Consider the following 23,569-nt stretch of genomic DNA (forward strand, 5'->3'; position numbering starts at 1 on the left):
TCATGTATTATTTTGTAATCTACTATTCTTAAATCCTCTGTGGCTCTTCACATAATAAAAGGCATACGCAGATGCTTAATAAATATTTTGAAAGTGAAAGAAAATGAAGTATTCTCAAAAACACCAGAACCTGAAAGGGTAGCCATTATTCTCTTTCAATGGTCACAGCAGTTCCTAGAGCAGATAATTTGCTTTGATCTTCTCATGAGGTTGAAGGGTCAGTCTTAGTCCTGAGGCTCCATTCCTGTCACAAGAAGCATGACATGGAGGCAGCCCTGCGGACATAAACCTAACTAAAACTTTGATGGTGGTGGGGGAGGGCACTACTTACTGAGCCCCTGGTGTATGTAAGGCACTTGTGCAGGTATTATTATTTTGTTCACTTGTCACAGTAGCTCCGTGAGGTAGGTACTATTAGTATCCCCATTTTATAGAAGAATGGAGGCTGGCACAAGTTAAGAGACTTAACCAAATATCACACAACTAGCATGCAGTGGAGCCACAATCCAAATGTAGGCGTGTCTGATTCCAGAATCCAAGCTTTTGACGATTCTCCTGTGCTGTGTTCTATAGGACTGTGAAATAGGGCTCATATATTAACGATGACTTCAATTTTGCATTTTTGGGAGCTATTTTTATCAGTGGTAAGTCACAGGAAACTGTTGCTACACCTTGGAGAAATGCTCTGATGACCCTGGGAAGGTGATACTCGTTCAGGGTTGTAGAGGTTTTTCTAAATTCTCTGAGAAAGGCAGTAAAATTGACATTTGATTCAATTTGAGAGGTAGTTCAGTTTTATAGTATACAAACTTAGAGAACACAGGGGTCAGATCCCTTGAAACTTTGAAAGTCTATGTCAGGTTATTTTTGTGTTACATTCTCTTCAAAGTAGAGATAATCTCATGTTTTCAAATTCCCCAAGATGGAATCTGTTGGTGGTCAAACTGTAATCTGTTTTCCATACCTACAGATTTTTTTTTTATTGCCAAGACTAAATTGAGAGTACTGTTCCAATACTGTATAGTAATGAATGGCCCAAGTCATATTGAGTCTTAACGATGAACCTCAGTCATACAGAGAAAATTATGTCTGTTATACTCTGGTAGAATATATTTTAAAAGATTTCCATCAGAAAAATAATTAAAAACCAGTTTCTAGCCCTTCATTTCTAAAAATAGGATCAAGTAAACCCAGAAACTCTGCAGGGAAAGCATCATGTGGACGCTACATACACCAAACATTTAGCCATCTGTTTCTTCACATGAAGAAATATCTTTTATTGATATTTTCCAGTTGTAGTTCTGCTCCACTCAATCAAATTCACGACCTTGTCTCCTAATTTACAGGTGAGGAACTTGTGGCTAGGAGGCAGATTCTTGACAGTATTGCTCTGATAATCACAGCATGCAGCCCAGAGAGTATTTTTCCTTCCTGGTGGGCAGCTGTGGCCATCTCAGAGAGTAGAGGCTTTTAAGAATTCCAGATTAGAGCAATTCAAGAGCTTTAAGCCATTCAGTGGTGATAACAGACTGAAGCCTCTGTGAATCCTATAGGATAGGAGCCAAATAACTTACATGAAAACCTCGAGCACCCACCACTCTAGATCTCCCTCTCCTTCCTACCCTTCCATTCTTCCATCTTTGCATTCTCTCTCTACCCCTCTGTGTGTGTGGTTTTTTTAACTTTCTTTGCTTCCCACTTCCTTTTTCTGCTTCTAGTTTTCTCTTCCTCTCCATTTTTCTTTATATATATTTTCGTTTTCTTTTCCTCCTTCACATTTTCTTTCTTTTGTTCCATGCCTTAGTTCTTTCCTCCACTCCCTGCTAAGTACCCATCCTATCATGCTTAGAAATACATATTACAATTAATAAATTGTAGTGTTAATGCTCATTAAGCAGCAAGTAGGTTGTACTCATTACTCTAAAAGGGAAAAACATGTCCCAATTAAGTAACAGTTTACATGTGGCTTACAATTGAAAATTTCCTTTCTTATGGGTCTCAACTCTCACCAAAATGAGGTTCCCTTCCTCACTCCTTAAGCATTACCACGTCCTTTGTTGTTCCTCTCTACGCTTAGGTTTGATGAATAGTCACTTACTTTTTTGCATTCTGCTTTGTGCCTATTATTTATTTATTTATTTTTGGACCACGGGAAGCTAAAATTGATACTTAATGTGGAAGAGAGGATATAGATAACTTTTCAGATTTGGGCTTAGGATTCTAATATTCTCAGCTCCTGGAGTTTAGACATGTCACATGTCCATTCTGTTCTAGAAGCTCTGACGAGGAATAGCAGAATATCCAGATAATTGAAACCCCTTGTGTAAAAAGCTGTTTTTTAAAAAAATTTTTTTAGATTAATGTTTACTTGATTTGCTTTTCTTCACCTGTCCAAACAAAGACTTTAAATTTTGGTTATTACTTCCTTGTCCTGGAAAATGATTGCTTGTAATATGAAGCCTTTCTCAGTTTGGTATCTTTCCACTGGTTAACTGATTATGGTCATCAGTGTTTTAGACAGCAAAAGAATGAATGAATGAGTGAGTGAATGACTAGCTATCTAGACTCACAAATAATTTCTGTTGCATGCTCTGTTGTTTGTGATGAGCCTTTCCATATCTAAGGCTTTGTCTCTTTTCAGCTGTCGTTTTTCCCCTCATAGTTTCCAGGTACTGTCACAAACCATGTGATTCTTTGATAGCTAAGCTCCTAATACTTTTTTTTTTAATGTTCATTTTCATTAAAGTGCTATTTAACATTAGATATTAACTTTGACAGATGTTAATGCTGCTTCTCAATTAGGTGGAATGTATTCTTGGGAAGATGCCACTTTGAATTGAATATATTTGAATTTGGTATTGAATCAAACTGTTGTTTAAACCTTAGCCATCCATCATATGGGTGATGGAGCAGCCAACAGATTTTTGTACATAAGTGTTTTTTTTCTAGCAATATTTAAACATTAGAAAATGGCTTCCTATTGTAACAAAGAGAACTTCATACAAATTTACTACAAGATCTCTTTCTTTGTCAGCTCTTTAAATTGGCACATACTACTTTGGTATAAAATGCTTTCCATGGACAGTATTAATATTTACAAATCCTTTTTGCCCCTGCAGATTTCCAGTAGACAGGACATCTAGCTCTATTTACCCTTTGGCTACTAGTGAATGCTGTTACATTATTATTTATCTTTTTTAGGCACAGGCACTGCAGGTATGAGATCAGAATTGCCTAGTAAGGCAAGCATTTTGTTTTCAAACGAAAAAAAAAACCCCTCATAATCCTGTCAAAAGTAGCAACTAAGGAGTGGATATTAGAAAGAATTGTGAACTTGCATCAGAGAATCTGGGTTGTCCCCCTACTTGTGTTACTGACTAGCTGGGTCAACCTCGAGTAAGTCACTGCCTGACTCCCCATAGCATATTGTCTCTAAAGGCTCAGCTTCCACATCGCATATTCTATATACAAAAGGGAGCAGGGCCAAGAGAAGCTGAACCTCTTGTTTATCAGCCATCTACCCCAGTCTAGCAGCTCTGAGCTAGTCTCCAGCCGCATTTTTTCATCTTTTTAATAATCCCTTAAATCCTCGCTAGGCTTTCATTGCTAGTTCTTTTCCCTAGGAATTTGCATTTAGAGATACTGAGGGCTTCCTGCCTTTTGGAATTTGTCTATGCGCATGAATTTAATGAAAAGTTACCGATGAAAAATGCAAGAATTAAAAGTCTTGTTTGAATGAGTGTTTCTGTAAAATCAGACTGTTTACATCATAATTAACATACCTTTATTAGTTCAGTGTTTTGAGTGTCATATAGCAAGGCATGATTGTTATTTTCTCTTACTAGCCATGCTAGCATTCTCCCACTCACTCTTTGATCTAAACATTTTTTTTTTAAGTCCCTGGTGAGTGAGCAATAGACTCCATATCACAAGGAAAGCTTCCTAGCCTGGTCCTCAGTTGCACTTGAAAATTTTGTTGATTTGAAATAGTTTGAATTGTACTGAGCTAAAATATACCTTTCCTGGTTTGCTAGGAAATAAAATAATAACCTGCCTCAGAGTGTTGAGAAATTAACTGTATGGCAACTTCAACATGTGTATTTTTTAAGTATATATGAAAGCTAGAGCTAGATACACAAATCTCTTCATTAAAGGAGACCTAGTACTATAATGAAAAAGGCAGACAGTAAGAAGTGTTGGTGAGGATGTAGGGATATTGGAACCCTGTACATTGCTGGTGGGAATGTACAGCCACTATGGGAAACTATTTGTTGGTTCCTCAAAAAGTTACACAGAATTCCATGTGACGCAGCAATTCGGCTCCTAGGTATCTACCCAAGAAAAATGAAACATTACTTTCCACAAAAAACTCATACATGAATATTCATAGCAGCATTATTCACAGTGGCCCAAAAGCAGAAATAACCCAAATGTCCTTCAACAGATAAATGGAAAACAAAAATGTAATGTATCTACAGGATTGAATATTATTGTGCAGTTAAAAGGATGATGTGCTTTTACAAAACGTATTAAGGTGATGCTAGTGGTAAAGAACCCGCCTGCCAATTCAGGAGACATAAGAGACAAGGGTTTGATCCCTGGGTTGCGAAGATCCTCTGGAGGAGGGCATGGCAATCCACTCTAGTATTCTTGCCTGGAGAATCCCATGGACAGAGGAGCCTGGAGGGCTACAGTCAATGGGATTGCAAAGAGTAAGACACGACTGAGCGACTAACACATACCAATACATGCTGCAAAATGGATAAAACCTCAACAACATTATCCCAAGTGAAAGAAGCCAGACACAAATGGTCACATCGTGTGTGATTCCACTTATATAAAATGTCCAGAACAGGCAAATCCATAGAGACAGAAAATAGATTAGTGCTTGCCAAGAGCTGGGGGGACTGACTCCTAACAGGTAAAGCGTTTCTTTGTGGTGTGATGAAATATTTTAAAATTGGATGGGGTAATGATTGTACAATTCTGAATATACTAAAAATCATTGAATTGTGTACATTGAAAGGGTGAATTTTATGGTATGTGAATTGTATGTCAATAAAGCTGTTTCATAGGAAAAACATTAGCAACTATATTACTATAATTATTTGAAATTATAAAAGTGTATTTAAATTACATTTCTCCCAGGGGCTGGGAGGAGGGAAGAATGGGGAGTTAGTGTTTGTTGGGTACCTTGTTTCAACTGGGCAAAATGAAAAAAGTTCTGGAGATGGATAGATGGATGGTGGTGGTGGTTGTACAAGTGAATGTATTTAAGCCCAGAGAAATAAACACTTAAAAGTGGTTAAAACGGTAATTTTTATGTTTTTTATATTTCACCACAATAAACTCTAGAACCCTAAAAATAATATTTTATGTTACTCTAATGTATAAGGCTTTTTACCCTCTCTTTTTCTTTTTCTTTTCAAAAGGAAAACTGAAAGTGTGAAAGTTTGGATTTTTATGCATGGGATTCTTCTGTTTTTACAACTCCTCTCCTGGGTGGGGTTGGGGGGGTGTTATACACACATCATATATGTCTTTATGTTGGCTTTGGATAAGAACTTGAAAATATTTCTTAAAAGTTTATTTGCCAGTTGGAAAATAAAAGAAGCCAACGATAGGAAATTTATGTTGTTAAATTATGAAATAGTTAAATGCTATTCTCAGAGTATGAATTATCACAGATTTCCTGATTTTCTTGGTTAATCTTGGCTCCTTGAATGGGGAAAACATGTATGTTCTCTGTGTAACTTCTCTTTCTATAAGCATTTTCCTCTGTATGGCAGGATAGAACGAGCACCACAATGTATCGAAAATACTTAACAAACATAGGGGTATATTTGTACAATACAGTGAGTGAGTTTCTGAATGCAAAGGAAGGAATGGAAAAAAGAAAATCCAGCAATGAGGAAGTTACTGAAAAATGAATTTAATTATTTCCAAAGGTCATGGAACTTTGTTATGACCCAAGCAGTTTGTAGGCTCTAAGTTTGTAACCTCTAAGGATTAATCTGTGAAAACATTTTCTAAGCCTGGCTCTGCTATACAGGACATTTGAAGATCGACAGCGCAAATGCCATTAATATAGGAGGCAATCAGAGGTGTGTTTGTTTTCTTGACGAGGAAGTGGTTTCTTTTAAAAGTACAGGAACACACAGCCTGTGTGTGTGTGTCTTTGTCTTTTCTGTCTATTCTACTGTTGCAGGAAGAATTATGATCTTCCAACATTTTTGTCCTTTACAGTGAGGTTTTTCTAGAATTTGGCACTGTGGTGCACTACCCTTGATTACAGGATTGAATCAGAGTTGATGTACTCAGAAATCCATTGATGTGATTAATGGTCTCCTAATCATAATTTTATCTCCTAAGATTAGCCCTATTTTCTGAAGTTTCACAGTTTTTGAGTAGAATCTTGAATTCTTCTTTAGAGGGGGCCTGAAATCTTTGTACTTTTAGTCCATAATTTGCATGATAATTTTCATTTTCTTTGATTTCTTTTGCTTGAAGAAAATAACATTTTTACCTTTTTTCAACTTTTTATATGTTGTTCTATGGTAACTGTCCAATGTAGTGTGAACCTTTCTTTTTAACAACATGAAATATATATATATATATATATATTTTTTTTTTTTTTTCCCCTACCAGTGCTAGATACAGAATTCTTCCCCTAAGTTTCCACTGCTTTGGTTTTTATTCTCCTCAAAAATCAAATAAAATATTGTCAAATTCTACAAGTAGCAAGGAAGTATACAAGGAAATGACTATATAGGAAATGTAATTGATCATTCACTCTTTACAATTGAATCAGTCACAGGATTGGCTAGTAAATCTGCTGAATGCACAAAAATAACTTCTAAAACCTTTGGAGTGCTTGAATGCATTTGGAGATTTTGGCACCTTTCTCACCTTACTGATTTTTTAAGAAATTCTTACCTTTTTCAAATGATTGTCTGCATTTGAAACTAGGAACTCATATCTTGTGACTGTTTTAATATTCACTTTGTTTTCAACAGTGCCCTTAAAGATAGCCGTTTTCCCCCAATGACAAGGGATGAGCTGCCACGGCTGTTCTGCTCAGTGTCTCTGCTCACTAACTTCGAAGACGTCTGTGATTATTTGGACTGGGAGGTAAGACAATAGAGAATTTTTAAAGAAAAAGGACGGTAACTCCTGAGTAATTGTTTAAAAATTAGGCCCAAGATAACTCTTTTGTAATGGAGATGGAGATAACATGGATAAATAAACCTCACAGCTGATCAATGAAATGTGAGTGAAGGAGTTTTTCTTTTTTTTTTTTTTTAAGGCAAAGTACCTTATGTTGTTTAAATACCCCAAACTAAATTTGCTCTTCATTTTTATCCTATTAACTTCACTACAGCACCTCATAAAAGCTGTTAACAAGTAGTAAGCAGGATTGATTAGAATTTATTTCTCCTCTCTGGTATGACTGCCACCAGTTAGGTAGTCAGAGGATGTATCACAGTAACAAGCAGCAAAAGGGTTAGGATAATATACCAGTTGGGGAAATCAGCTCATGGATAATAATGGGGTGTTGGTTAACTACAGGTAAATCATGCTAATTCATTCTTGGCTACCTTAATCTATGTACTTGCACACACTAACAAGTAAGAGTATATCTAGGGTATCTCTGTGCATTACAATTATCATAGTAGCCTATATTGATCATCTTTTTGTTCTTCTTTAGTATGTGGGGTTGAGTTGTTAAGAAACTTCAGATTCTCACCATGATTTGTTTTGGTGGTTGGGTGGTGTTAGTTGAGTGTATATCTATGAAATTTTACACTTGAACATACCCATGTTACCTGACTGCTTACTGTATTCCAGGCATGTGCCTCATGCATGTAAGTGCTGAGATTTGGTCCCTGCCATAAACATCTTATAGTCTAATAGCAGAGAAAAGAATTATACACAAGTACAAAGAAATTAAGTGGCATAAGAATGAAGCAGTGGGAATTCAGTGATACACAGAGCATTCATGTGCACACAGATACTCATAAATGATTTGACTGTATCATCATGATATAACATGTTTAATTCTACTGCCTTGTTAGAATGACTATCCCCCATGGTAACTGAGATATTTTTCTCTGTGGACAGGCTGCTTTCTTGACAGTTAATTTTATTTTTGGCTTCCCCCTCACTCCTTGTGATACCCTGGACAATTTACTCCACTGTGTTTCAGTTTTCCACATACAGAAAAAAAGACATTTATAAAGTTCTTAATCTTCATCGAAAAAAATCTCCATGATATAAATATTGTTGTTATGCGAGAGCTATTTTAAAAATTCTTCAGAGTAGGATGAAACAGTTCCTTTCTGGGGTTTGTGGTAGGGTTTCTTTGAGCATTATTAGAATATGAAACCATCTTAAGATTTTTTTGTAAAGGAAAAAGTAAAATTTGTTGATAGTGTTGATCCTGGCAAAGTTGGAATGTGAAAACCTTTTATAGAATTAAAATATTCCAGTTGATCCTTTTCTATAAGTTTTATTGTTCCTATTTGAATTTTTCTTAAAGAGATATCTACCGGTATTATAGAAATACCTCAGTACCTTATTTTTAAGTGATCCCAAATCATATTCCTTACTTATTAACAAATATTACAGTTTGGTTCGTTCTTATTGTTTTAAGAGTACTGCTTCCTCTTCTCTAGCTAGACTTATATTTCTGCTTTCTGAATCACAGGGCGCTATGTGTGTATTGGTAGGGATGGGAGTGATAATAGCAGAAAAAACCTGAGATCCAGGGGGTGATTGGGCTACAAAAACATTCCTAACTACTTGCAGCCACTGAGTTGGAAGTATAGTTCAGAAAGGGTGCAGAAGTGTGCACGTGTGACATGTACATGAATGTTTATTGCATAAATGTGTGTGCATATGTTCTAGGGGAAGGAAAAATGGGAAAAGCCAACAGTTGCTAAATAGGTCTGGGTAAGCACACCATCATCTTCTTTAGCCCACATCGAGTAGTGTCTACAACTAAAATGAACCTAGATATTATTGGGCTTGTATGTTCATGAGATATATTATCTTTCTGTTGGGAGGGTGAGAGGTAAAGCACTTAAGAATTGGTACTGTACTCTCTTAGGGTGTATTCATCCTCTCTGATTACCATCTGCCAGTTTGAATTTCTAGAAGATTCTATATGCTTCTACTTGGCATTATATATTTAATACAGCCCTCAAAGTTTAAATATTGATGTCTATTTAGTGATGCTTTTCTGTTAAAGAAGGAACAAAACATATACATATATTTTTGTACTTTAATATATAAGCATTAGAAAGTGACTTAGGTACTGTTAGAATAGCTATGCTAAGAGGAAAAGACTGTCATTTGTCAGTTACTTCATCATAGTCTAAAGTATTCAGCATCAGAGAAATTTGTTCCCAAAGAATAAGGATGAACATTACATTTTTAGAAAGAATGTGATTTGGCTTTTAAAAAAATGTACCATAATCAGTATTATAAGGATTATCCTTAACAATTCTGAAAAAAGCATTGCTACTTTAAACACAGAATGCCAAAGTTGAATTAAAGAAATTTTTTAAAAAGCGTATGTCAATAACCTTCCTCTGCTAGGTATATCCTCCAAAGAAATGAAAACAGATGTTGAAACAAAAACTTGTACATGAATGTTCATAGCAGCACTATTCACAATAGCCAAAAGGTGGAAAACAAACGTCTCTCAACAGATGACTGGATAAAATGCATTATAGCCATAGAATTGAATATTATTCAGCCATAAAACAAATGAAGGACTGATACATGCTGCAACAGGAACGAGCCTTGGAAACATTATGCTAAGTGAAAAGAGCCAGGCACAAAGGCCACATCCTGTATGATTCTGTTTATAAGAAATATCCAGAATGGGCAAATCCAGGAAGATAGACAGCAGATAGTGCTTGCCAGGGGTTTGGGGGGAGGGTATGAATGGGGAATGACTACCTAATGGGTACAAGGTTTTCACTGGAGGTGATGAAAAACTTCTGAAACTGGATAGATTGTTGTATAACATTATAAATGTACTTAATGCCACCTATTTTGTACACTTTCAAGTGGATAAAATGGTAAATTTTATGTGTATTTTATCATATAAAAAGGTACATATGCACATGCATATATATGTATATATTTTAAACTACTGTCCACAATAATATAGTAATTCTAAAAAGAATAAAACTTTGAAAATTCAAAAAATGTAAAGAAAGAGCTGCAAGCCATTTGGAATTATACCATTCTGAGATAACTGTTAATATTTTGGAGTTCTTTCTCTTAATTCTTTTTGTATCTTTGTATCAATAAATCTACATATTTGTTTATGTAACTGAGATTGTATTAAATTTATAGTCACTATTAAAAAGATTATAGGGAGTTTGTTTATGGTTTATCTTTGTATATATGTTAATTATTTTTTGTGGAGTTCCTTTATGAGGAGTCAGTCTATATTAGGAAGGTATACATTTCGCTTTGAGGAATTTCACACTGTCAAATAAGTATTAGCTTTTCTTCTAGGAATGAACTATCCTATTCACCATAAGTATCTAATTTTAACCTGTAATACAAAGTACTATGTATGTTTATACCAGAGGGGGAAACAGGAGATGATTACAGAAATTCAGTGGAGAATTTTTAAGTCAGGGATCGATCTGTAATGAGTATGTTTTATATAAGCAGAAGTCTCAAACATAGGGCTTTTCTGGTGGAAGTACAGTTTGAGAGTTGACCCCCGCTGGTGAAGCATGTTACTGCAGTAGAATTCCTAATTAAAAGGACAAAAATGCCCAGATCAAAGTAGGAAGAGGGCAAAGTCTAGAAGTCCCCAGGGATAGAGTTAGGTAACTTCAACAACAAGAAAGACATACCTATGGTCATGAGGATGAGGGACGTGACCAGCGGTAATAGACACCTAATTTTCAAATGATCAGGAACAAGTAAACTGCCACAGGGCTGGCAGTCACTCTCTTCTTCAGCCAAGGTTTTTAACTCAGCCTATTTGGGATCTCTCTTTTGGTAACATGTCTCTAATTTTATGAGACATTTAGTAGGAAAATAGGACTTACATCAGACTTTTAGAGGCTAGAATGCTTCTATCTGATAATGTGAAGAATGCATGATAAGTGGTTTCACAAGTGGATGTAACTAATTTTCAAGTCACACATTTGAATTCACATTTCAAATTCACATTTGCCTGTTGAACTGACAAAATGATCAGTAATGCTTCTGTCTGTTATATTTCCTCAAAATAGTAATTATACACTTAAAATGAAAGTGTCTACAGGTAGCCTTTCAAGGAATCTGCATAGTCATTAAAAACAACAAAACCAGCCACCAAAGGCTTGAAAGACAAATTGGAATAGTGTTCCCTCCCTTCTGAGAATTGCTGATCACTGCCCACATCATGATCTACTTACTGCCCTGATAAGTATGAGAAGAGTGAGGAGTGATTGATCTGGGCGGGGGTGGGGGTGGGTGGGTAGGTGGGTAATAATTAACTGGTAAGTTGAAATACCTACCTGCAAGGGTAACATGGTTGTTAAATGAGGAAAATTATATCTCTAGGGAGATATCTGAAGTGATCTGCCTTGTGTTTGAACACAAAAACTTATCATCATTATTCTGTATTCTTCAATTGACAACACTCTTAGAGTTCTGAGTGGCAGGATGGCTGACAGACATGGCACTTTAGAAAGGGGGAAAAAAAAGAGCTCATGCAGCATGTTGGAGTCCTCTGAAATGATAGCGAGCCTAGAACTTGTGTAGTTACACTGTTTGGGAGCCATGTTTCCTTTTAAAGATCTGGAAGAAGATAAAACCAGTGGCATCATACTCCCTAGAGTTTGACTCAAGGGGTGATTCTAGGTGAGTCATCTACTAGCTGCTCATTTTCAGGACTATGTAAATGAATAAGCCTTCTGTTTGTAGAAGAACTTGTGTAGCAAGTTATGCTACCAGTGATCCTGTGGGGAACTGATGTAGCAATTTGCTGACAGATATCAAAATATTTTATAAATTGTAGTCGGGCATCTTTTATCTCTGCTTTAGAGACAAGGTCATTTTGAAGGCATGAGGAAGACATGTTTTCTGTATTCTGAAGTAGACCCATATATCATATTTCAATAGATTACTGATACTGTCACAAACCATAAGGCACTTTTTGCTATATGCAGCTTCCTGAATCACTGACATCTCACCTGTGTATACAGTTGTCACTTGTGGTCCTAAGGCAGACGGAATCAACCCGTCCTGGGTGGGCCTGGCCCGCATGATTCTTACGTGGTACCAAAAATCTGTCCCCACACTATAAAGGTGGACCTCAAGTCCCTCCTAGTCTTACTCTGTCCCCAAAGTGCCCAAGTTTGTTGAACTCTTAGTACCCAGAGAACTGTACTTCACTTTAAAAAGCAAGCTCCAAAGCACACCTCTTAAATGATCTCAACTCCATTTCTGACGTGTTCAGTTGCAGTTAATAATAGGGAACTTTTGTAGCAGCCTTCATGAGAGTAAACAGATGAGATGAATAAATCAGCTACCATCATTATCTCGCATATATATTTTTTAGAAGTTCATGTTCTTTTTTTCACCCTGTCTCCCCACTTAAAGGTTTTACATTTTTCTGGCTCCTATTAATGTTCCACTGAAAACAGTGTTTCCATTCATACGCAGATGATTAGCATGACTCACGAAGTCACCAAGTGAAATAACTTCTAGTGGTATATGTTCTGTCAACCCCAGGCCCTTGCTTATTTTTCCCAACTATGATAGACACTGTGTTTTGTTTCTCTTCTAACCTAAGGTTTCTGCCTTTAAAAAAAAAAATACATAGGCTTCATCTATCTAAGAAAATGTTTTTCACAGTATTTTCTCAGGCACCTTGAGGTGGTTGTGTAAGATGTCACTATCATTAGGATAATTTAGTCTCCATCCTGATGCTCTGCTTTGAATGTTTTTTCAAGTGCTGTAGAACATTGGGAAAGGAATGCTTCACACTTCCTGGCCATCTAGAAAGAATTTGCTGTGAGTCAACAATTCAACGTATCAGAAGCCTAGTGAGGAAGCAAGCCGAACAAAGTAAAGTAACCTCTAGAAGGTGATTTAATGCATAAAATTTTCTATTAGCTATTGATACTGTTAGTGAGATGGGCTGCTGTAGTCTGTTGTCAGGCCTCCTCCATTTGCTTCCAGCTTCCCTCCCAGGGCATAGTTTGGTGCGGGGAATTTTTTCCTGCTTCTTCCCTCAAATCCACAAACTCTTCCAGCCCTTTTCTTGTAGTAGTTCCCATTCAACTACTCTTTCCTGTACAGGTTGCCTCTGTGTGTGTATCCCTAGCATCTGATAAAAAGAGAGTGCTGAATTGTGGAAGTGAGGGGACTTGGGTTCTCTTCCTAACTGCCACTACCCAGCTTGCTACCCTTTTTGGACCTCCATTTCCTCACCAGGAAGTTGGAAGAGTTGGACTAGATAATTCCTAAGGTCTCTCTGGATGCTGACAGAGTGTGACGCTGTGACACCGGTTTTAAAAATGGCTTATTTTGTTTTACATCCAGGGAATGAATGAATGCTAGCCATTGAGAAGTCATAAAAGGTCCCTAACTTTTAAAATGGCCATTGCCAACTTAAAGTAGGCAACAAAGTTAAAGATTGTCCATTTTCTAAAATTTTGCATTCTAAATTTCTTTTTCACAAAAGAATTCTCTTTAGGAAGAAGAATACTCAATTCTAAACCATAAATGCTTCTACTTTATTATTGCATCATACTCTAAATCAACATTATTGGTATAAATCTAAATTAAGCAAATATATTAGGGACTGATTATTCACTTTACAAATAGATATTTTCATTTGCAGAAGGACACCCTATAGGGTTTCTTTACTGTCTCCCTCATGACTTTAAGATTAATTTATTTACATAAGTTCAAGCCATATGTAACTTTTTAGGAACAAATCTCTTTTGTAGAAACTGAGTAAAAAACCATACTGAGTCAGGTACTCAGTGTATGTACAGTTCTAATGTGTATAAGATTGTTCTCAGTTTCTTACCAGGGAAACAACATTTTTATATTGAGTTACATTTTCAAGAGGTGTTTTTCCCCTCAGCCTTTGAAAAGCAAACTAAAGCAGATCTCTAGATTTTTTTTTTTAAATTTATAACTTTAGTTTCCTTGTCTGTAAATTCACTCCCTTCCTCATCCCCTTTTAAAAAATGGTAGGAATGCATTTTTCCAACTTTTGACGAAAAGCAGGCTTTTTATTTAAAGGTCACCTGTGTTGCCTGAGCTTTCCTTGGAAAGCTTCAGGATGTTCAATTTTTAAGGAATGCTCATTATAATTAATCATTACAGAGAATGGGCTTTTTCCCCCTTAATTGCACTCTGAGCTGTCACTTGTTCCCTGCAAAACGTTAGAATAAGAACAGTTTCTTTCATTGCAAATGATGTATAAACATGTTTGGCTTTTCAAAGCACCTCTTCATTAACTATGCTTTATTTAAAATTTAGCTAATTATTTAAAAGTTCATGGAGATGATTATTAGCTAGTCCAGGTATTTTCCAGGCAAGAGTTCTGGAGTGGGTTGCCATTTCCTTCTTCAGGGGATCTTCCTGACCCAGAGATCAAACCCAGGTCTCCTGCATTGCAGGCAGATGCTTTACCCTCTGAGCCACCAGGGAAGCCCCAGGTATTTTAGAGCTATGCATTTGCTATGTGTTTGCCATTAGTTAAAATAAATGTTATCAGATTGTTGTTCAGTGGCCTTTGTGAAATAAATTGGCAGCTTTATGTTCCTGATAGACAAGATGTCTCAGTCTCCTACATGAATCAAAATTGGCAGTAATTGGTCTTTTGGTAAGCTCTGTAAAAGCCAAGAATTGGTCCATGGAGACTGAACTAATTTCTAAGCTGCTGCTGCTAAGTCACTTCAGTCGTGTTCGACTCTGTGCAACCCCATAGTCAGCAGCCCACCAGGCTCCCCCGTCCCTGGGATTCTCCAGGCAAGAACACTGGAGTGGGTTGCCATTTCCTTCTCCAATGTATGAAAGTGAAAAGTGAAAGTGAAGTCACTCAGTCTTGTCCGACTCTTGGCGACCCCATGGACTGCAACCTACCAGGCTCCTCCGTCCATGGGATTTTCCAGGCAAGAGTACTGGAGTGGGGCGCCATCACCTTCTCCGAATTTCTAAGCTAAAGATGTCTAATTTGCAGAGATTTTAGAAAAGAACAATACATATGTATTTTGATCAAGGAGACCTTTGCAGGTGTTTTTACAAAATAACAACAGGGTGGGGGGAAACCATCAGCTGAGGTGGAGGGTGCAGTAGAGTTTTTAAGGTAGAATATACTAAAAGGTTACTTGTGCCTAAGTGAAGGCTTTGCAATCAATTACCTTTTTTGTTTACTTTTGTAATATTTTTTACAAAGACAACTAAGGGAACTGGTCAGATAATGGATAAAAACAGCCTAATAACAGTCCTTGGTGACATTTCAGTTGGTTCAAGAGAAGGTTATTTTTTAAGTGTCATGAAGGCAAGAGCTGCCCCTAGATAGTACGAGGATTATACATCATCTTTAGTTTCTCCTGTATAATTTTCAAAAGGGATGATTTTTGTAATACGCATGTACTATTCTTATAAATTTTTAAAAATCCATGTTTATAATTTTTAAAGTTCACAGAAGTAAAAGTTACTGAGAAGAAAAACCCTGAACTGCAGCAACACTATTTTTAAAATTTATTATTTGGCCAGATTCTGAAGTGTTCATTGTTAACCATTAAGTGTTAACTATCAATCAGATGGGCATTTTCAAAGCTTCAGACTTAACTTCTGAAATTGATGGGTAGAGTAAAGTGATGTGGAATCACAACTTTGGGAATTTGATGGGCAGGTTGGAACAATATGTAGTTGACTTTTTTTTGTAGTCAACATTATCAGGATTGGGGGAAATGATTCATTAGGATCAGTACAAATTGTCATCAGCCCTTATGATGAAAATGCTAATTTTTCTTGCCCAAATAAGAATTATTCTTGGTGGACAACCAAGTTTGGTGAATTTGCCTCTTTTATGTGGAATTTGCTTTCACTGGGGAGAGTAAGAGTCAGTGTGAAGAAGGCTGAGCTGGGGATGAGGCAAAAGGTGTACTGTCAGGCTGTGAGTTGAATGAGTTGAAGGTGCTGCGTTGTGGATTTTGTGCTTTCAGGCAAAATATCACTTATGGCTTTATCCTAAAAATAGCAGAAACACCAGACTCTGGGTCAGACCTGTAGTTTGTTTGTTTGTTTGTTTCTGTCCGTGGTGCCATGGGTTGTTTTGTGAGAGAGCCCATGAGAGAGCCTCGTGTGTCTCCTATGATGCTAGCCTCTAAAGCTTAGGGGCTATGCCAAACATCCTGAGCTCCTCTCTTTAGGAACATAGTCCTTTCATTCAGTTCAATGGAACTGGCACACTGAGCCTGGCAGGTCAGTCTTATGTGAATGACCAGCGACTGGCTGCTTTGTTAACTGCAGAGCCTGTTTTGCCAAATGATATCAGCAATGAAGCTGTGTCAGACAACCTCTGATTCTTTGACCTCCCAATATTTTTTATTTTATTCAAGGTGAACCCACTGAAGATCAGTGGAATGAAGCTATGGCCATACCATTCATTACAGGGAGAACCCAACATTTGGTTCTGAAAATGGGGAAGAGTGGGACTAACAGGGACATTTGCTAAGACAGGATGAACCTGAGGAAGTAAATTGGTTTTGTTGGCCAGGATGTGATCAGGGGCAGATTTAGCTTTAAGGGTCAGGATGTGTAGGTAATTGTGGACCCAAATGGTCCAAGGCTTGCATGGAGCCTGCACCACTTAGCCAGATCACATTTTATACTCACTGATGCTTTTAGCCAGATGACTCTCTGTCCTGTTTCAGCATATCCGGATTGTTGGCTCGCTGATTAGGCTCACAAGTAAAAGCAAGACCCTTTTGTAGTGCTGCTAGTAGATTATAGGGTATTTTAGACATTGACTATGCAATTGTACAGGGCATAATATGGACCGTGTATTATAATGAAGACGGGAGAGGGCACTTTTTTTTTTAATGCTCCTGTGTTGAGAGTCACTGCATTAGGGGGTAATAGTTTTCAGTGAAGCCACATTTCTAACAAGGGGTGAGATAACGAGGATAAATGAAATCTGCAGTCTAGAAGCTTCATTTTAGCCATTATTTATAATCTCTTCTCCTACCAAACCATTTTACTATGTAGCAAAATTGATTAATTTACACGTATCTCTTTTCCCTGTGCCCACATGCTCTCTGATAGAGGAATGAACAAATAGAGAAATATACAAGAGAGGAAAGAGGATGAGGCCGAGGCCAGGGGGAGTTGGGGATGCATAATCCCCACACTGAATAATCAACTCCAGAATAATCAAGATATATTTTAGGGTCCTAACATTCATCTTGATATTTAATCATTCTGGGCCATATTGAAAACAAAAGATTGTATAATAGCATTAATAAAAATCACTTGCTGTAGAAAGGTTCAGAATAAATATAGCTTTCTTTTTAACATGAAATAGGAATCTGTTGAACTGCTCTTCATGTTCTATCACAGCACACACAGATACAGCTCTGTTTAATTCCATATCCTCTTATCTATAAGTCCTACATTTAATTTACTACCATTCCAGTTGATTTATAGCTTTGCTTAGTAAAAGTACAGCCTTGATTAAAAGGATATTATCACAGCTGATGGACCTTGAAAGCATTTGTCTCCCCAGACCTTCTAATAGTTTTGAAAATGACCTGAAGACTCCAATAAGGCTAGATTTTGCGTGTCTCCAGTTTTTGCTCACCTGGCTGTACTTTTAGGCGGTGGTGGTTAAGGGTGTTGAGTGACATAGTTTTCCCATATGCTAACTCCCTATATATCCTAAGAAATGGAAAGTTGCTGTGATAGTGTTTTCAAGCAAGTTTGCTTCAAGGACTCCAAGACCCCTAAGTCAGTTGCCCTCTTATCTAGTTGATCACTGCAGCTAGAGCCTTTGTCTCCTGGGATGCTGCTGGCCCAAAGGATTCTCCAGTCTGTTGAAGGGAGGAAGTATTCAATTATTGTACATGAGGGTTACATTTTGGAGTTACAGCTGTGACAGATGCCTCCTTCCAACAATGCAGAATTAGTTTTGGTGCTCATTTCAGTGGAGATGACTTAATTTGCAAGGCCAGTGATTTTCCCAGGTTAGCCAGATTTGGTCATTCTCCACAGCAGGCCGTTTTCCACTCTCCTGTTTTGATTGTGCAGTGTGACTATTTGGTGGTGTCTGTGGTTCTGGGAGCAAGGAAAATGCTGTTGCTCAACAGGTGAAAAAAGGCTATTATACTTTGATTCTGTTCAGAACATTATTAGCATTCTCCTGATTCTACTAGTCAGAAAAAAAAAATGAGTCACTCTGGCTTTGGCTTTATATCTCTGTGGTATATAGTTTTGACATATGAAATAAGTTATTTCTCACAAAGGTATTACTTGAAAATCACCATACCTACAGTTCAATTTACAAGGGCTTTCGATTGTTCACAGAGAAGGTGATGGCACCCCACTCCAGTACTCTTGCCTGGAAAATCCCATGGATGGAGGAGCCTGGTGGGCTGCAGTCCATGGGGTCACGAAGAGTTGGACACGACTGAGCCACTTCACTTTCACTTTCATGTATTGGAGAAGGAAATGGCAACCCACTCCAGTGTTCTTGCCTGGAGAATCTCAGGGACGGGGGAGTCTGGTGGGCTGCCGTCTAGGGGTTGCACAGAGTCAGACACGACTGAAGTGAGTTAGGATTCGATTGTTCAGAATCATAGGAACACGAAAAAAAGAGTTAAAAATTGTAAATGTGGTACTGATTCAAAATGGGAAAATTTTGATATTTTTTTATATTTAATTTGATGGTGGGGCCTCCTCGAAATACAAAAGTAAATCAGTTTTATTCATGAATAATTTTTATTTTGGTCAACATGCCCTTCCAGTTTGGTCTTACCGTCTTCATATCTATATATCTATATATAATCTTTATTAACATATCATTCACGTACCATACAATTGGTCTTACCTCTTTTCATTTTTAAATTACTAGGTTTCAAAATCTCTGTAATTTTTTTGAAAAGCACAGAATGTACTCTATGAAGAAAAGATTTATGTGTAAATCACCTCCAATTTGCCTGAATCATTTTTGTTTTTCAATACTTAGCCACAGTTTGTCGGCTCTAGACTGATTATTAAAGGTTATCTAGTTAACTCAGAATAAAAATCACTTGGGGAGTTATTCTTTTTACAAACTGTACCTACGAACCGCTTGAAATTCTGATAAACTTTGCAGCCCCCAGCCCCACCCCAGACCAATTAAACAGTACTGATTGAATCCAACATTCTCATTTCACAGATAGGGAAACACTCTTCCTCTCACAGTTTTGATGAGACACCTTAATAAACACCAAAATTCTTTTCAATTTTAACATGACGGGTTTTTGATAAATTGAATTGAAGATGCAGAATTCACCTCAGTGAATGATAGCAGCATAAATTATTTATACCGTATGTTTTTAAAAACAAATTATGAAGGATCTGATATTGTTCAAGGAAAAAATTTCAAAGTCACTGATCAGAAAGTCAGTATACAGAAACTGTTGCAAATTTGTCATTGTCTCAATATTTTGTCAGGCACTGGGGAGATTAGTAGATGTCCTTTATCCTGGAAATGCCTGATAGCTAAGCACTCAAATGTCTTTTCAGCTGTCCATGGTCATTTCCCACAGGGGATGGGAGGCGTTATTGTGTTAGTTTTTAAACAGCTGCCTTGATTGCATTTTCAGCAGAAGGATATTCATAAGAATACTGATATTAGATAGAAAAAATAGCCACAGAGGTAGGCTTTAATAAAAAACATAAACTTCTCAGAAGATCTGACAGGCTCTAATGGATGGATGTGTGAAGACCTGGGGAAAAAAACAAAATGGCTTTTCCAGAGGACTTCTTATTCCTGAAAAACTGAGAAATTTCAGGCTAAGTGCAGAAGAAGCAAAAGGCCTTTACATCCATACAGATGAATGGATGTAACCAGCTGTTCTGCAAAGAAGCCTCTTTGGTAAAAATGTTTACCTGGTCTTAACATCTTCCCTCCTGGACAACCTTAAATTCCACCTAGGAACCCTTGATCTATAGCAGCCATACGTTTGGGAAAGCAGAATGGAGTTTGTTATACTTTGAAATGTCATTATCAATGTATATAAAGAATATAAGAACTTTGTATGGTCTTTAGCTCTATGTACTATTCTATGTGACATATGACCAGAAAGGACAGATTCCTTTTGATTGAATGCTAATCGAACAAAAAGTATATAATGTTCTTAAAACAGTAGCAAGAAATTGTCCTTTGCTTAAGAGACTACCTTTTTTAGGGCATCATCAAAAGTTTGTCTGTTTCACATAATAAAGTTATAGTGGTCTCTGGGTTAGTATATAAGAAACTGTGTGAAAATGCCCTGCCTCAAGGTAATTTGAAATTTTACTGCTCTTAGATTTGGCAGGAGTGTTGTAGATAGACAGGGTTTGCTACAGGCACACTTCAAGCCATAATACATTTTTTTCAGACATAATGGGTGACGATGCAGGATCTGGTTGTTAGATTTTTCTGTCTTATCTGTGTTTGTTTATCCACATCTAATCAAGGTTTCAAAGAGACTAGACAGTTTGGGAAGGGAGTCAGCTACCCCACAAGTTCTGGAACTCAGTCTGAAATGGTGTTTGCCCCTGAAAGCAGGATGGTTGTTTGCTGTCTCTCTGAAGTGGGTTCCCTTGGTCTAGTTCCTTACTGGCATGAGCTACAACTTGGGGGTGGGGGCAGGATGCTTGCCATTGATTGTCTTATTCTACACACAGCCCCAGAGTGGTGGTCCCAGTTCCAAAGAGAATGGCATACATAATCTGGTGCATGTTGGGCACGTGTAAATCAACATTTTCAGTCTCCATGGCCATGATACTGGCCTTCAATCTCCAAAGTCAGTGTTTTGGAAAGAGAAGAGATATGCCTTTCCAAAAAGCAAGGGGAAAGGAAAAAAAAACTGCATTCTCTGAAAGTTAAATTATAACTTTTTCTTTTTTTCCTATGAAGAAGACTGTACTAATAAAACTGCCCATTTCTTTCAGGTGGGTGTACATGGCATTAGAATAGAATTCATCAATGAAAAAGGATCAAAACGCACCGCCACCTATCTACCGGAGGTTGCAAAGGAGCAAGGTCATTGCTGTACTTTATTTTATACCATCTGGTGAAGAATTTGAACAAATAAAGTAAAATGTGCTATCTGACCTTGCAGTTATATCTGATAATTGATCACTGTCAGATAATAAGAAATGATTCTTCTATCACTGCCACTGCAATGTCTGTCTGAAATGGGTGAATTACACAGAAGTTGAATCTCTGTACTAAAGTTTGACAGCAAAAACATTAAAAAATAAACTTTCAAAAAAGGAAAGATTTGTAAAAGTTTGGGCTTTTAGGCAATGGTTTGCTGTAAATTTGATGTGCCACTTTCCCATATTCCACTGTGCTATAGCCTTATGGCATAATAAACAAGTCTTTTGTTTGATGGTCAGCCACACACTTCATTGTCATTATCAAATGTTTCCTTAGGTGGTTGCCGTTACTCATTCTGCTACTATTAAGACTGTTAAGTTTCCCGTGAAGATTAGGAGCATTGAGAATCAATGAACTATTATAGTGTTTTATTTGTTCCTCATCAACAAATGTTTTTTGACTTTACATACATAGCACAAAGCTTTAGGAACTACCAGTGTAACCCAAAATACATTTCACTCTAGTATCTTGTCCTTTCTAGCCACTACTAAATTATAATTTCATGTTAGTTGAAATGAATATCTCTTCTTTATCTCATGGAGCTTTTCTTCTCATCAGAAAGCACGGGTAATTTGGTTTCACCATATCTGTTTAATATAAATGTGATAAACTGAAAAACTTAGTAGTAAACCCCCAAATGAGTTATTAGTCTTTAAAGCAGCTCTCTGAAGATTTATTGGGGTTACTTTTGAAGTTTTCTTAGTTCTGTAGTTCTGCTGACTCTGTAGAGCATACATGAGCTTGAGGGCCTGGGGTATGAATGTACATCCTGTGTCAGAACCCACAAAAATGCCTTTGAATGCTGCACACAGATACACATGATTGACTCCAGAAGATACCATTAGAAATGGCAATTACCATGAGTTGGTGTGGGACTCCTATGTCCTACTGAGTTGGCTCAATGAGTCTTTTCCCTCCCTTTTAAAGATGTCACCGTTAGAGGAGAGTACAGTGTTTATGATTTGTTGCTGAGACACCCCTGAGAAGTTACTGCTGGCCTCTTAGGCTCTGTGTCTTGGAATGTGGTTGAGATAAAGAAGCCAGTGTTGTGAGCCAGCAGGGATCGCTAAAATTGAAGGTGTGCCATGGTATACCTGAGTATATACAGGGTGAAATCTTAGCCCTTCTGTGTGCCTGTTTTTAGGACCAAAGGGGTTGATAGCAGTTGGTGACAGTGATAGCTGACCTCTACAAAGTCATTTTGTATTTAACCAAAGGTGCTTATTACATGTGCTTGACTGGTATTTTATCTGGTCTACTCTCCACAGGATGGGACCACATTCAGACCATAGACTCCTTACTGAGAAAAGGAGGATACAAAGCTCCAATTACGAATGAATTCAGGAAAACCATAAAACTGACCAGGTACAGAAAGCACTGTCTAGTGCAGGGCTGACTGATATATTTTGATGTGCATACCTGTAACCTTGTGTAATCTTTTCTCTAACTATACTTGCTGCTTTTTTCTGAAACAGAGTGAAATGAATGGCAGGGCCATTCTGAGGGTGGATACAGTGGAACTCTGCTCAACAGTAAAGCCTCTATGCTGTGTGAGCCCATCCTTCCCATCTTAGCTCTGTGTGATTAGTCTGGCTTTGTTAAAGCAAGCCTTCTGAGCCTTTAGACTGCGTTATTGAAGAAAGTTACCTGAGTTTTTTGGTCAGCTTTTGACATGCCTTAGCAGGACCGCAGGATCCTGATAAGCAGCCCTCAAATTTGAATTTCACTTTAGAATCTTGGCAGTGACAGAAAGCTAGCTGAAAAAAACACAATTAAGCTAGACTCACAGATGCTGAATGAATTTCTGCAAGGGCTCATAGGTGTACTGACTTAAAAAAAGGAAAGTATCAAACATTTTAGGAAAATGGGTTGCTGTTTCCATTTCTTTTAATTCTCTAAAACCACACTGAATGCCTATAGTCTAAAAATGAGGTATTCTCAGCTCTGAGGAGTTACAGTCTAGGAGAATAGAAGGGCATGTGCAAAAATAATTATTAATAGAAGGCAAAATATGATGGATGGTATGAGATCATAGAGTAGGGAAAGAGGAATTCCAAGAGGGGGTTGTGAATAACAGAAAATTTCAAAGAGGAAGTAGATTGGAGGCTGAGTATAAGAATTCTACTCATTGAAGAATGAGTAGAATATTTGACAGGTGGGGAGAGTCGGGGA

At 37.4% G+C, this 23,569-nt stretch overlaps 1 protein-coding gene across 3 annotated transcripts in view; it reads left to right on the forward strand.

Moving 5' to 3' along the window:
• Positions 1–23,569, forward strand: part of AMMECR1 (AMMECR nuclear protein 1) — a 115,186-nt gene that overhangs the window by 85,399 nt on the left and 6,218 nt on the right. For 2 of the 3 annotated variants that reach the window (XM_012107546.5, XM_042242389.2), the window contains 3 exons: positions 7,017–7,131; positions 21,187–21,277; positions 22,666–22,762. In XM_012107546.5, the coding sequence (XP_011962936.3) occupies positions 7,017–7,131; positions 21,187–21,277; positions 22,666–22,762 (303 nt within the window). Of the gene's footprint in view, positions 5,901–7,016; positions 7,132–21,186; positions 21,278–22,665; positions 22,763–23,569 lie in introns of those variants that run through there. The other variant, XM_060408065.1, reaches the window with a different exon arrangement.

This window comes from Ovis aries, chromosome X (genome assembly GCF_016772045.2).
Source record: "Ovis aries strain OAR_USU_Benz2616 breed Rambouillet chromosome X, ARS-UI_Ramb_v3.0, whole genome shotgun sequence".
NCBI classification, from domain to species: Eukaryota; Metazoa; Chordata; class Mammalia; order Artiodactyla; family Bovidae; genus Ovis; species Ovis aries.